The sequence below is a fragment of the Tasmannia lanceolata genome, unplaced genomic scaffold (assembly GCF_043159265.1).
Source record: "Tasmannia lanceolata isolate RefF3 unplaced genomic scaffold, GAP_Taslan_0.1 ptg000013l, whole genome shotgun sequence".
NCBI lineage: Eukaryota > Viridiplantae > Streptophyta > Magnoliopsida > Canellales > Winteraceae > Tasmannia > Tasmannia lanceolata.
The window spans coordinates 46680987-46696191 of record NW_027518690.1 but is presented as its reverse complement, the minus strand read 5'-3'; the positions used below and the strand labels follow the sequence as shown (position 1 = coordinate 46696191).

The 15205-nt window shown below is 39.7% G+C and overlaps 1 protein-coding gene across 1 annotated transcript; it reads right to left on the bottom strand.

The window, feature by feature from the left end:
• Positions 1 to 40: 40 nt before the first annotated feature.
• Positions 41 to 8863, bottom strand: LOC143890323 (citrate synthase, glyoxysomal-like). Its single transcript, XM_077394959.1, has 13 exons — positions 8371 to 8863; positions 7674 to 7854; positions 7464 to 7549; positions 6992 to 7096; positions 5793 to 5855; positions 5248 to 5357; positions 3702 to 3821; positions 3522 to 3597; positions 3237 to 3314; positions 3002 to 3118; positions 950 to 1047; positions 628 to 751; positions 41 to 419 (listed from the first exon to the last, which is right to left on the bottom strand). The coding sequence occupies exons 1-13, from the start codon at positions 8614 to 8616 to the stop codon at positions 288 to 290; spliced, it is 1536 nt and encodes a 511-aa protein (XP_077251074.1). The 5' UTR covers positions 8617 to 8863; the 3' UTR covers positions 41 to 287.
• Positions 8864 to 15205: the final 6342 nt, after the last annotated feature.

The window sequence follows — 15205 nt, the reverse complement described above, 5'->3', positions numbered from 1 at the left end:
GAACAATGAGATAAAAGGGAATAAATTTAGGGCAATGATATTAGCGCAACCATTTATTTTTAATTTTCACTTACCCAACTTGTCTTTTAGCATTTGAAGAGCTGTCAAAAGGTTATTACATTTCTCAAAAAGCTCTCTCCAGTAAATTATAAAAGAAAAGAGCCCCAACAGTAAATTTTTATTATGACCTTCAATCCTTGAGCTTAAGCCATAGCATTGTGACATCAAAGCCAACAAAGGGTACATTTTATTTTGGAAGTAAAATTTTTCTACAATGCCAAATCAACCTACACACCAGATCCAGCTAGCCGCCGCCTACTTGCATTTGAGACCGAAACCTGACCTAGCTTGTCATCTTCGGCAGATACCATCCTCTCTCTCGGCGGCATATAGTGCCGAAGCCATACTCCGGTATACACCTGAAACCGTAGAGAGGGCCAAAATATAAGACCGTTATTGCACTGAACTCTGAAAATGATAGTAAGGCTCTGTTTCTTTCTGCATAAAATGGGATTAAAACAAATTTCATGGCAATTTTTAAGCGCCCATTTTATGTTGAAAGAAATGGAGCCTAGTTAGAGCCATATGAGGAAAATCCAAAGGCATTTATAGTTGGCATAAAATAACCTGCTGAGGCCTCATGATCTTTGTGTCTGGATCATCAAGTGATTCTCGCCAATGTGCTAAATAGCCAGCCATGCGAGGGACAGCAAACAAAACAGGAAAGAATTCTGTGGGAAATCCCATTGCCCTGATTAACAACCATCTCATTAGTGAGCAATAATTAGAAGAGTAAAATAAACAAAACAGTATTCTAAGGGGATTTGCTAGGCAATTTCGCGGAAAGCCATTTTGCGGCTCATCTAAGGTGGCTGTTCTCTCCTGCAAAAGTGGGCCACGAAATGGCTTCCCGGGAAACGGCCTAGCAAATCCTCATTCTGAGATATACCTATAGATTAAGCCCGAGTAGAAATCAACATTCGGATACAACTTCCTCTTAACAAAATACTCATCTGACAATGCAGCTTTCTCCAATGCAACAGCTACCTGCAAGGAATATATGATCATGAATAAAGCTCCGGCAAACATATTTAAGTCCAGATTAACTTCTATAAAAAAAAAGCTGAATCCGATCAAAACACAGTGGTGGGCCATGCTGCTAGTCAATGCCTCAGATCTGTTGTTAAGTCACACAGACACATCTGCATTGGGTATCTAGGCAAAGGGAGTGGCTACGACCCTAATGGTTTTGGATTTTGAGTCCAAAACTGATTATTGGACGAAAAAAATAAAAACAATTGTGAGCCCAATAATCAGTCTGGGAATCAAAATCAATTCTCCAAATCCAAAACGACCAGAGTAATCCTTGGTAACAATTTACTATAATATTATTGTGTGCTGAACATCAAACTAGTATCTTTCCCCATGAATGTACCAAGGAACCTCATTAGAGTATATTCTCTGAGAACAAAGCACTTATATTCATACTTACTGAGGATATAATGAAGGCAATCTTAGTTATGAGTGACCCAGGTTAAACATTCTATTCTATTCTATTCAACTCAACTCAACTCAACTCAACGAAGCCTTTATCCCAAACTAGTTGGGGTCGGCTAATGAATCCTTTAGAAAATTTTCATGAAGAAGGGGAAAGGATCTACCTGGCTCAAATTGATTAAGTCTAATCCTGACAATAGTTGGGTTCTACATGGATCATTTTCTTCCATTCTCTCCTATCCAAGGTCATGTTCTCTGTTATGTTCCTAGCCCTCAAGTCTTTCCTCACTGTTTCTACCCAAGTTGTTTTCTGTCTGTCCCTACCTCTTTTTACTCCATCAACTTGGCACGAGTCACTTTTTCTCACTCGAGTATCCAAAGGCCTACGTTAGTATGCCCAAACCATCTTAAGCGGTGCTCTCTCATCTTCTCCTCAATTGGTGCCACCCCACCTTTTTACAGATGTCTTCATTTTTAATTCGATCTAACCTTGTGTGGCCCATCTAAGCATTCGCATCTCTGCCACACTTATCTTATGCACATGCTGCTTCTTGGTTGCCCAACATTCTGAGCCGTACAGCATGGTCGGCCTCACATCTGTCTTATAAAACTTTCCTTCAACTTGGTAGGTATTTTACGGTCGCACAGAACTCCTGAAGCATGCTTCCACTTCAACCAACATGCTCTTATTCTGTGGTTAACATCCTCTTCAATCTCTCTTTCCTTATGTAGGATTGAACCAAGATAGCGAAAGATATCCCTCTTAGGTAACTTAAATAGCCAAAAAAAAAATGCCTATACAACCATGCCAATCAAACAACTTCAAAAAATTTAACCAAGTCAATAACCCCAATTATGACAGAATTAAGAGGGACAACCAAACCCCGACCCCCATTAGAGTTCTCTTCTAGTCATCAAACCGGTAGAAATTGTGTCCCTCACGGAACACATCTTTGTTCATAATTATGGAACTCAATTAAATGGAAATCCCTATAGAACTTACGGTGTGTTGAAAATTGTAGTGACTAGTTCATTGTTTTAGCCAGCAGGTGTAAAAAAAAAGAGATTTTAGAGGAAAAAAAGACTGTCCCGGTTGTAAAATTCTGTAAATTGATGTAAGTTTTTCAAGTCAAATGAACTGTAAGCAACATTCCTTCTTAAAATAAAATTTTGCTTTCAGGAAATAAATCAAATGTAAGCGATAGCTTCAGATGAAGGATAATCAGTTCAACTTTTCAAATGCTAGTAATAGAATTCTGTTGGGACCAGATAGTCAATTCCATTCTTTGATTTAAAATCAAGAGCATTGTAGGACTCAGTTCACCATACTTTTATCAATATTTTTTTCATTAGGAAAATATTTCTTGTGCCCCACTGAAAATACTTCTTGTGTGAAATAAAGTAGAGAAATAAAGAAACAAATTTCATCGTCATGACGCCGAGAGAGTTAGGGACATATGAAATCTGCAAACAAATGTCAGGATTCAGAAGCGGAGAGAGATACCTCAATGAGAGGGTCCCGTCCAACAATGGAAAAGACTTCTTCTGCCAATTTCCGTATGACCTTGGCACGAGGATCATAGTTTTTGTATACACGATGGCCAAAACCTGACATCTTTCTCTTCCTACACAAGTCAAGATGGAAAAGCAAATAAAGAAATCAGAAGCAAATCCCAACTTGCTCTAACTAGTTCTCAGGGGTAATAATCACAGGGAGAGAATATTTGCAGAAGCAAAACTTGCCTGTTTTTTACACCTTCAATAAACTCTGGAATGTTCTCAACCGTTCCAATCTCATTTAGCATTTTAAGGACAGCCTGAAATCCAGAAGGTAAGAAGTAAAACAACATTTATCTGGCCGGCTTTTTTATTTCTTCATCACATCAAAAGACAAATAACTGAAAATGAGGTCGCATTCATTTGACTAACTTTACGTTTCGTGGGGAATGCTTTGAAGTCGGTAACTACGGTAGCATGAATTAGAACACAAGACAACAGTACAGGAAGCTTTATTGGATGCATACCTCATTGGCTCCACCATGTAATGGGCCATACAGTGCTCCAACAGCTCCAGCAAGAGCAGTATAAACATCCACACCACTGCAAGTTTAAGGTCATTTTTGTTAAATCATTTTTAAAATTTTTAAATTTTGTTAATCATTTGGGTGTTTTGGTATTGGGTTCCAGATAAATGGAATGCATACCTGGATGCAAGATGTCTTGCTGCAGCCGTGGAGCAGTTCATTTCATGCTCTGCATGCAGTATGAAGAGAATATCTATGACTCGAGCCAAACGAGGATTAGGTTTATAAGTCCTGTTGCCTCTGCAGTGTTACAGGAAAAATAATTCCAATGAGTTAGAGCAAGGCCAATTTTCAGCAATGACAGAAGCAATGTTCTTATTAATCTCAAACTCGAAGAAAAGAATTTTTTTTTGGGGAATGGTAGCTGATTTTATTCCAAAGAAAAAGAGGACCGAGATGGTCGATACAAAAAGCGACAACAATCCTCACAGAAAAAGAGAAGAAAAGAAATTATAGCTAAGAATTCATCTATCGGTGCATATGCTGATATATTTTATTTCAATTTGGCCTTTCTATAATTCAAATGGAAAACATGAAAAAATATAACATCCATATGCTTAACCCCAAATTTGTGGTGGATACAAATACAGATCCCTCATTACCCAAATTGGTCCGGTGCAAGGTTGTGAGATTTTAACCTATGCGGATGGCATTAACTCATCGACGCCAAGTTCCAGTTCATTAGGCACGTGAAGTACCATGTACACAAGTCAACACTGTGACCTCGACTAACATGCGCTGGGAGTGAGATGCACCAATGAACACACAAAAACACCTCCTTCAGGAATCTAATGAACATTGCCGAAAGAGGTTCCGCATCATCCAGAGACGACCATGGGACTGGTGGGCCACAGAGATCCGAGATGTGAACCACCAAAAGTGGTCATGGATCGAGACGTATGAAGCGACAGCCATCAATATTAACATTGTCATTAGTCCTAATGACCCTAATGTGCTCACAGACTTTCCTGCGCTATGAAGGCTAAAATATTTCGTGAAGGTCGTGTCTCCATGTCAGTCCTCCATTACAATGATGGTGACAACAATGCCTTTGGTTTCGACACGTGCGCCCACGCACACACAAGTGGCGGCGGCAGTGGGAGAGAGGTAGATAGGAATAGTGAAGAGAAGGAAGAAGGCATAAGGTGGACCAAATAATGTGTCAGCTGGTCCTAAAAAAAGCAAAGGAAGAGGGGTGGATTGGCCACATCAGCTGGAAATATCATTTTCCTGTAATAATAATAGTAATAATAATAAATAGGTAAACGAATAATTTATGCATATGCTCATGTATAAGAAAATAAGTGGTGGCTAACTATGACGACTGATAAAGTCTTAAGATAATGGCAAATGCACGGTACGCACCATTAAAAAAAAGGATAATGGAAAAGGTTTTTATACATTAAGAACTAGGGACACTTGCAGTGCAGTTGGAACTTTAAAACTCAACCATCCCACACAAGTATGTGTTATAAAGTGGGTATTTTTCTCAAAGCAATATTCCTCCTCATTATGTACTTCAAAACACTGATAAGCCACACAATATTCACTCAGTAAAAATGTTACCTAGAAAGAAATAATAGCATAAAAAATGGCGATGCACAAAACATAAAGTTGAAGTTTTCTTGTAAAACTGAAATAGGAAGATATCGCTAGCAAAACTTACAATGAGTCCAACATATACAAGAAGTTCTCTGAGTAAGAAAGGTTGCTGGAAGGAAGAACTGGAGGCCTTCCAGCCATTCTCAAATAGGCGGCTGCTGCAATTGTCGGTGCCTGCATATATTTAAATATGTTTTTTTTTACCATTCAAAAAAATAATAATAAAAGGGAAATGATATATGCGCCAAGTTTTTTTGATAAACATGCGCTCCACTTGTTTGTCGTGTAATATTTAAAGGGATGTCAGAGGATATTACGGTTCTCAAAAAGCACTTAAAACCCTTTAAATGCTAGACGACAAACAAGTGGAGCGAATGTTTATCAAAACACTTGGCACAGATATCATTTCCCGAAACTATGTTTTTCACCAAATAAGTCTGCAAGTTATGAAATCAACTAGAACTTCCAGCAATTGTTATGCTGCAATAGGAACATGTCCAGATGACCAGGACATGGTATTTGCATACTAAAAGCATGCAACACAAGCTCAAAAGGCACTAGCCATTTAATATGTTCTCCAAAATATAAAGAAAAAAACATAAGGCTTACCTTTCCAAGTATGCGTGCTATTTGCTTGTCTCTCAGTGGCTTTGACTGGTAAAGGTCTTGGCCCTATGAGAGCGATGAGATTTCTGATTAGAGCTGTTTCATCACATCAGATACAGCATCTAAACGTAAATATGAACTAATTATTGAAAATATAAAAGATGCCAAATTTGAATACAAAGTAGGACTTGGATATCAAGCAAAATTTGAACCTGTAATTGATTTAATTCAACCAAGATGGCATGATTCCAAGATGATCAATTTCTTTTTAACTTTTATTCCTTGTTTACTACAATATAGAATTTTGAATGTCTTTTGATGAGTTATAGCATTGCCAATCAAATTTCACTGTTGATCAGTCCATATTTCTTAGTAGGAATCTTAAAGGGCTTTTCCATTGCTTCTATGATGGAAGACAGATTCATGAATCCCTTTTCACTGCAGCAATTCCTTAGCAACTTGCAGTTACAAGGCCAAATCTTTACATCAACATCCTTGCAATTTTTTCATAATGTCCAGTACCATGCGCGCTTCAGAGCGTAATAATGTGCAGGTTATCAGCAGTTCTTTCCAAGGTGTGTGCATGTGTGGCAAGAACTATCTGGTGCAGATCCAGGAGCCAACTGGTGCATAAATAGGTTTATCATGTGAATGCGACATAAATGCATGGTCGCCTGTATTTTATCCCTTCCAAACACACGATCACATGCTTCAAGGTTTTGAGGTTGAACTGCTGAGTTTTCAGAAATACGGAAACAAGATACACATTCAAGTTCAGGTCAATAATGTCAAACCACAACAACATTTGAAGGAAACAAGCAACCTTTTACATTATATGGCTTGTTGAATTGTCCAGCAGTGCTTTGGAACTAGTTGTATAGTACATACACAAACAGATATGCATTCTTATGTTCGATTGCAATAAAATCTAACCGAGTTCTATAGGAAAATATGCAGCAAACTTATATGATCTCTGTCTCAGAGTTTTGAAGAAAAATATGCAAATTAAAGAACAATTTTATGAAGAAAGTTATGCAGAGAGTTTATGTACACTCACTCTCGAAGTTTTGAAGGAAAATATGCAAGTTACATTTAAATGTCGCTCAAAACTTTACACTGTGAGAGAATCTAACATAAACAACCCAATAGATCCAAAATTGAGTAAATTTATGGGATTTAAATTTAAACATGGAATCACTCACTCTCAGAGCAGGGTTGGCATCCGGATGGAATACAGAAAGAGCACCCATCGCACTGACAAGCACACCCATTGGATGAGCATCATGTGGCATTGCATGTATAATATCCTACAAAAGAGAGAAAATATAATAAATTCACGATTAGGAAAAGTAACTCCTTTTTTATCGCTAGTAATAACAAATCAAATTTAAAAAAGAAAAAAAAAAGGAGAAGGCATGGATCGACCTTTGAAAAATCCAAAAATCGGTTTAAAGCATTCTGAGGGTAACATCTCAGACATGTATAAATGTTGTGGTGCTTTTTGTTATTCACAGAAACCAACAGCCAACTTACAAATCAAACTAACTAATGCAAACATCTGCTAAACTACCTCTAAATCCATTAGTTATAAGGTGAAAAACAATCATCAAATCAACTTGACATTAAAGCATATATGTAACTTTGGATTGCCTAAGCAAAGGAATAGAAACACACCAAAATGCCCTGAGGAACTGCAGAATGTTGAGAAACCGCAAACTCCCAGTCTGCTAACTGACTTTTAGAAGGCAGATTTCCATACACTGTAAAGAGGAACCAGTACACAAAAGATGAAAATATTTTCAAATTTTAATAATTCTCATAAGAATAGCTGAAAATATGACATCCAAAGCAAATCACAATCCATCTCCACCTAAGAAAACTCACTTAAAAGATAAGCCACCTCAATAAATGAGCTACTCTCAGCTAACTCCTCAATTGGGTAGCCTCTGTACCTAAGAATCCCCTCGTCTCCATCAATATAACAAATCGTGGATCGTACTGGTGCAGTATTAAGATATCCAGGATCGTAGAGCTTAAGCCCTTTGTCATATTTCCCTGCTGTTATCTGTAAAACAGGGTTATGAGCGAAATTTCTAAAGCATAGAAATAGAGTACACAAACAAAATTAAACAATCTAAAAAGGCGTTCCGCAATGAATGAGGCATAAAATCAAGAAGCAAACATTCCAGTCAACTGCTAAATAACAAATCTATTGCAGAAATAAATTAATAAAAAAAAAAATCCAGTCAACTGCTAAACAGCAAATCTATTGCAGAATTAAATTAATAAAAATAAAATAAAATAAATCACATGACAGATAAATTGACCTCATGAACGAGAAAATGTTGGTAAATTTAACGGTTCAATTTCACAATCGACAGAAACTTTCAACACGAATCCCTCAACAGTAGGGCAAAATAAATTATAAAAAATAAAACTTAGAATCAGAAATGCATCTAATTACCTTCGAATCCATCATAACTTTTTCAAATCGGTAGATTTGACAGTTCCTTCTAATAAATTATAAAAAAATAAGAATTAGAATTAGAAATGCATCTATTTACTGTATAATCCATCATACCTTTTTAAAATCAGTAGATTTAACAGTTCCTTCTTCAGAAATCTTAATTTCGTACTTCTTTCTCGTTCTTCCATCAATTATCGTCAACAAACCGCTAAGATCTCCCGGCGGTGGTACAATCTGCTGAGCAGAAACGCATGATGTCTCCAAAACCGGCGATTTTCCGGCGGAAGAACCGGCAGCTAGATGCGCAGAAAGAACAGCTAATCTGCCACGAGCTAACTTCGATGGATCAACGCTTTCCATTTTCTAACGAGGAATAAAAGCCCTAATTCCTAACCCTAGCTGGGGACGAAAGAGAAAAGGCGAGAAAGAAAAGAATAGCAGAACCAGAGAGAGAGGTTTTTTAGAAGACGTTGAGACCGACGCGACATATGTGGGGATAAATTCGCACCCGCTATTGGATAATTCGCAACCCTTGTAACGTGATTTGTAACAGACTAAATTGACTAATACTACAACGCTTTTTTACGTCAATTCACGTTACAAGAGTGCGAATTATCCTACAGATAGGAATTCAGTTGCAGTGGGGCCACTAATGACTAAACGTACTAAAACTGTGCCTTGCTGACTGCGAGGACTGAATCATTATCTTCGGAGCATAAAAGCGTAGGTTTTCAAATGACGAGGAGTTCAGATTGGGGAATTTCTAATTTGCGCCGGGTGCTTATAAAGTCCCTCGCTCAGCTTTTGATAGGGGTGCAACTTGGATCGGGCTCAACCCGAACCGAGGGGTTTAACCTGATTATGGGCTGGGTCGGATTAGGAAAAGCCAACCCGATTTAATTTTGAGCTGGGTTATGGTTCATATCTTGGCAACCCGACCCAACCTCAACCTGACTTGCGTACTCTAATTTTACTATGACTTTCTTTGGGTTATGTTTTTTTCTTATTTTTTCCTGTTTGGCCTTAGATGAACCTGAACCAACCCGATCCAATTTTGGGTTAGATGGGTTAGGATTAGGTGTGAAAGATTTAGAGGCAGGTTGGGACTCTAGGATTGACCATCTTCAACCCGAGGCTCGGGTTAGAGTTGGGGGGATACCATCTTGGGTTGGGCTATGGTTGGCCTCAACTAGACCCAAGTTGCATGCCTACGTTTTGATATCGCATACGCTACAGGCATGTTTGGAAAACATGAAGATACATTCCGTGAAATATTAGTTTGGTCCAGTTGTGAGAGACGGGTGGAGAGGGAGAAAGTTGAAACTTGAGAGCGTGGGGTGAGGGGGCATGAAAAGCCCCTGAAAAAGAAAAGAAAAGGCATCCAATTTGAAGTAGCCTATTTTTTTTTCGTTGTTTTTATGGATTTCTCATGTTCTCTCCACTCATCCTCTCCAATCTTTACCCCTTTCTACTTCTCAACTCCTCGCTCACAGTTAGGCCCACGAATATTTTATGAAGTAAATTTTCATGGTTGCCAAACAAGCCTAGTGTGTATTTTAGGTTACAATCAGGGTCAGCAGCACATTAAGTAAATGGGCCTAAATTGGGCTTAGCCTAATGGGCTTCTTTGACAGATACAGACCTAGTCTGTGAGCAAAGTACTTGTACCAAGGAAAAATCAAGAGCTCCCTGAAGTTTGGCAATCATTTTCAGGCTACCTTTGTTCATATTTCAGGGTAGCTATGTTCAAACAACAGTTGAAATATAGGCCTATCTGATCCTAATGGGCATCCATAAAGGTCTATATGGCACATTATCCAGCCCAGCTCATTTGCAGCAACTCTAGCGTTAGTATGATCAAAGCTATTGATGCAGTGGGAAATGGGTAAATTTGGGTTAAGTAGATCAGTTCAAATGTATAATTGATAAATCAAATAGCTAATATAAAGAATATGAAATTACCATTAATAAAGGTAGGGATTTGGTAGGGACAATCGCAGAAGGCATTTTGCGGACCGGCTATTCCACCTGTAGACTCACATAGTAGATTGATTATTGGGCAACTGTCTTAAAACATTTGTCTGTTATTGGAAATATTTTTTTTTTTTTTTTTGTCTTTTATTGCTAACCATTTTATCCGTACCCTGAAAAAAAGAGACTTATTTTATCCGTTGTGTTTATTGCTCTAAATATGAGTGATAGGTAAAACATACGGCGAGTAGGATCTCGCTGCACGTCACACTATCGTGATCGGTGTCTTAGCCATAATCACCCGTCATAATAAAAAGCATTAGACACGGCATGGGGCACCAGCGCCATGTGGCACTCTCCAACCGCCCAAGACATAGGGCATGATAACCCATCATCACGATTATGGAGAAGATAAAATACAGGGTTAATGAGCCATGCACGCGACTAATCCTCTATGTCTAGGAAGCGCCCCAATAAAAAGAAAGAAGGCCTTTGCTCCAAAATGATTGAAAAGGTCCACGTGTCACGCCATGCAAGAGGGATTGGATACTGATGAAAAAGGATAAATACACAATCAAGCCCCCGAAAAGAGGTGACTCTAGGGGAGCCTGAGAGGAGAGAAAGAGGAAACCCAATTAGACAAGAGGGCACCATTAAAGACAAGCTTTAATTGCTCGTTGAGGCGGCCAGATCCCAGGAAAGGTGGTGAAAAAGGTGCTGGACACCCGCTTCCCCCTTTTTCTACTGACTACCTACCCCGTTTGACCACCCAAGCAACAGAAAGAACCCGCGTGCTGATCCTGGTAAACCCCGTCACCCCTACATTGTTCCTGTTGTTCATCATACGATCGAGTTGGAGTCCGACTCAGGTGTCGAAGTGGTCGTCCGGGACCCACCCCGAGCCCCCTTGACCCCTTTGTTTGTGATCCTGATACCTGCGGAGGTTCTCTACCTACCGCACGATCATAGGCCCGGATTCCGGCACAATCATATTGGCGCCAAAGAGTAGGGAGGTATTATGATAGGTACAAAATACGGTGAGGCCGTAGGATCTCGCCGCATGTCACACTATCGTGATGGGTGTTTAAGCCATAATCACCCGTCATAATGATAAGCATTAGACATGGCATGGGGCACCAGATCGCGCCACGTGGCACTCTCCAGGTGCCCAAAACATAGGCCATGATAACCCATCATCACGATTATGGTGAAGATAAAATACAGGGTTAACAAGCCATGCACACAACTAGTCCTCTACGTCCAGGAAGCGGCCCAATAAAAAGAAAGAATGCCTTTTCTCCAAAATGATTGAAAAAGTCCACGTGTCATGCCATGCAAGAGGGATTGCATACTGATGGAAAAGTATAAATACGCAATCAAGCCATCGAAAAGAGGGGACTCTGGAGAGAGCCTGAGAGAAGAGAGAGGAAACCCAATCAGACAAGAGGGCACCATTAAAGACAAGCTTTAATTGCTCGTTGAGGCGACCAGATCCCAGGAAAGGTGGTGAAAAAGGTGCTGGACGCCCGCTTCCCCCTTTTCCTTCGGACTATCTACGCGATTTGACCACCCAAGCAACAAAAAGAACTCGCGCATTGATCCTGGTAAACCCCGTCACTCCCTACACTGTTCCTGTTGTTCATCATACGATCGAGTTGGAGTCTGACTCGGGTGTCGAAGTGGTTGTCGAAACCCACCTCGGGGCCCCCTGACCCGTTTGTTTGTGATCCTGATACCTGGCGGAGGTTCTCTACCCACCGCACGATCACAGGCCCAGATTCCGGCACGATCAGTGAGTTTACTCGAGCTGAATCATGGAGAAGAGAAAGTTTCAAGGTCAAAACCACCTCCTAAGAAGCAGTTGTACAAACTTGATACTTCTTTCTGTTACCCTTTCCGTAATTATGGAAGCAGTGTCGAGTGCCTCGTGTGAGCATTGCCCATTTTTTTGCTCCACTATTAATTTCTCTTTTATTTTGTCTTCGTGCTGCACAAGGGTGTTCATACTATACTTCAGAGTTCAAACCTGTAGGCTGATGCAACTGGGTTCCTGATAGCATGTGCATAGTATGTTGGTATTTTAATACAAAAATAGCCCTTATTGGTATGTCGCAAAGTTCTTTTGTTTACAAAAAGAAGCCACTTTAGTTTGGAAAATGAGTTTACTCACTTCCTTCACAAAAGCGAATAGTCCCGTATTGGAAAGTAGAGAAAAGCTTCATGTGTTTATATCGCTTTTCACTTCTTTAGCTTTGTGAATGAGTAAAGGAGAAAGGGGGCCTGCGCACATGAGTCACCAAGTGGACCCGGTGGGCTTTTGGTTATACCACACGCGCACCGCCCTGCTCGGCCGGCCGCGCGTGCGAGTCAAGGTTTTTCCTTCCCCTACATTTTAATTTTTGTTTCTGTCCATTTAACTTCCCTTTACCTTCGCCGTTATTGTTCATGTAAGCCGGCGTACCTGAGTAAGCCGGCTTACTTGAATGTCAATTAACTGGGTAAATAATGCCGCCGTTATTTTTTACGAATAACTGCGCCGTTCCTAAACGTTGTGGCTGTTGGAATGTGACCGTTCACATCTGTAACGTCTTTTGAACGGCTCTTTTCTTAAAGGGCGTCTTTGCTCTATTAAATGGTGTATTGAACGGACATGTTTTGGTTTATAAAAGAGGATGTTCTTTGTGGTTTTTACACACAACAACAGAACGAAAAATTACTGTTTTCTTCTTGCTTTCTCTACTTTACTGTAAACATAAATTTCTATCTTATTTTATTTTACGTATTTTGTTGGGCGATTGGAGTATTCGGGTGGTTCGAATCTCCTTGATCGTGCAGTTCTTGGAGATCGACGGTGCATCGGGCTGTTGTATCCTGGAGGTGATTGCGGCCAGTAATCTGCTGCAACGGAATTAGTTTCTGCAGAGGTACAAATTCAACTTAAAGAGAGCGACATAGTCCGTGCCTCATCTCGCCGCATCGGAAAAGGTTTTACTAACGCTGTTTGTTTGTTTTTCTGTTCCTCAACAGAAATCTGGTAAGCCGTATTATTCCCTAAACCCACAACATAGTATTGCCATCCACCGAGACTAAACGACAACTGATTTTTGTTTCAATGATGAATAAATTGGTTGGTGAGGCGTCATGCAGGATTTTCCAGGAGAGTTTATGTTACGTGCCTAATCGGTCGTAATGGAAATAAAAAAAATAAAAGAGAAATAGAGGGGGGGAATGGTTGATTCGAGGCAACCGGACCTCCTAACGGCTCGATTCGAGAGGAGCCATGACTCTCCCAAACAAAGTCTCCTTTGCTGTAAATTATCTTCTCTCCTTCTTTCCTTTCATTAGATTACTACTACATAAATACAAGCAAGAGAGAGTGCCACATCACAAGCACACTTACCCACTAACAAGACACATCACAAATAACTAACACACACTACTTAACACATACACCATAACTAACACCCATAACTCTAAAAACACATTCCCACAACTAACATCCACACCATAATTATTATGCACATAACATTCCTTCCCCCTTAGAATCGACTTTGTCCTCAAGGTCGAATTATTGTAGAAAATATTGTATTCCGCCGGGGTCCCAAATCTTGTTGGGCACACTTCGATTGAGAAACACAATCAACTTTAGACCTCCGTATTCTTCAAAAGTAACGAGCGTGATCTTTCGAGCCCCGCTTTTAAAATTTGTTGTTCTCAAAGTTGGAATGGAATAAAAATTTTCATCCTCATCACCATTGATTTTTACGATTTTCCCTACGTGAGCATCAACTTTCTCAAGATATAACTTTGCTCCTTCTTTACGCATTTCTTTGATCTCTTCGCTGATTTTTTCCAAGCCTTCCGTGATTCGCCAGTACTCCTCCATCATTTTTAAAAAATTCACTTTGATTTGCCGGAAATCATCGTGTAGGGATTCCAAAAGCTCTAACGGCACAGCCATGGCGTAGGATCTACCGCTTTGATACCAATTGTTACGTGCCTAATCGGCCGTAACGGAAATAAACAAAATAAAAGAGAAATAGGGGGCATGAATGGTTGATTCGAGGCAACCGGACCTCCTAACGGCTCGATTCGAGAGGAGCCATGACTCTCCCAAACAAAGTCTCATTTGTTGTAAATTATATTCTCTCATTCCTTCCTTTCATTAGATTACTACTACATAAATACAAGCAAGAGATAGTGCCACATCACAAGCACACTTACCCACTAACAACACACATCACAAATAACTAACACCCACTACTTAACACATACACCATAACTAACACCTATAACTCTAAAAACACATTCCCACAACTAACATCCACACTATAATTATTACGCACGTAACAGTGTCAGCACAACCGTCACTACAACCATCAATGGAAAGTTAATCCGAAATTTTGTATGCTGCTGCAAAGTAATTCCACTAAGAAAAATTACCCATAATTTACAAGTGAGACAGAAATCCAATGATAGCATTGTTTTGGAGCTTCTTGCTTTCTATCAAATGTTTCCATTAAATTTCAAACTGATTGTGGTTGAGACAAGGTTTTGGTTGAGAAAAGACCAATCATACCAAGAAAAGATTCTGATTTTCTCCCGTTAGGTCTGGTCTGACTCTGACTCTGACCCGTCAGATTCATAGGTTCCCGTCCACATTGATCACCAACAAAAGGCAAAGAAACACATGATTATGAAATCTTGTATTTTTTTGGGGGATTTGCTAGCGTGTCCATCGCATACCATCCAACGCAATGGTCTGTTACATGTTAGATGAGCCACCTCATGAATGAAGACAAAAGCTACTGTAAAGTGCTGACATGCAACAAACCATCTAATGTGGACGCTAGCAAATCCCTTTTTTCAAAACATCCTAATGAACTTTCTTGCCAATTCACTTTTGTGTAGGCAGTAAATGTTTTTGTAATGGAAAATTTACAGCCCATAATGTGAATAGTAAATTGCAACCAAACAG

Coding starts and splice junctions, on each gene's coding strand:
- LOC143890323 (XM_077394959.1), bottom strand. CDS start 8,616: ATGGAAAGCGTTGATCCATCGAAGTTAGCTCGTGGCAGATTAGCTGTT. Junction 3,119..3,236: donor AAGGTGTAAAAAACAGGCAA/GTTTTGCTTCTG, acceptor TTGTGTAGGAAG/AGAAAGATGTCAGGTTTTGG. Junction 420..627: donor AGATCATGAGGCCTCAGCAG/GTTATTTTATGC, acceptor CTACGGTTTCAG/GTGTATACCGGAGTATGGCT.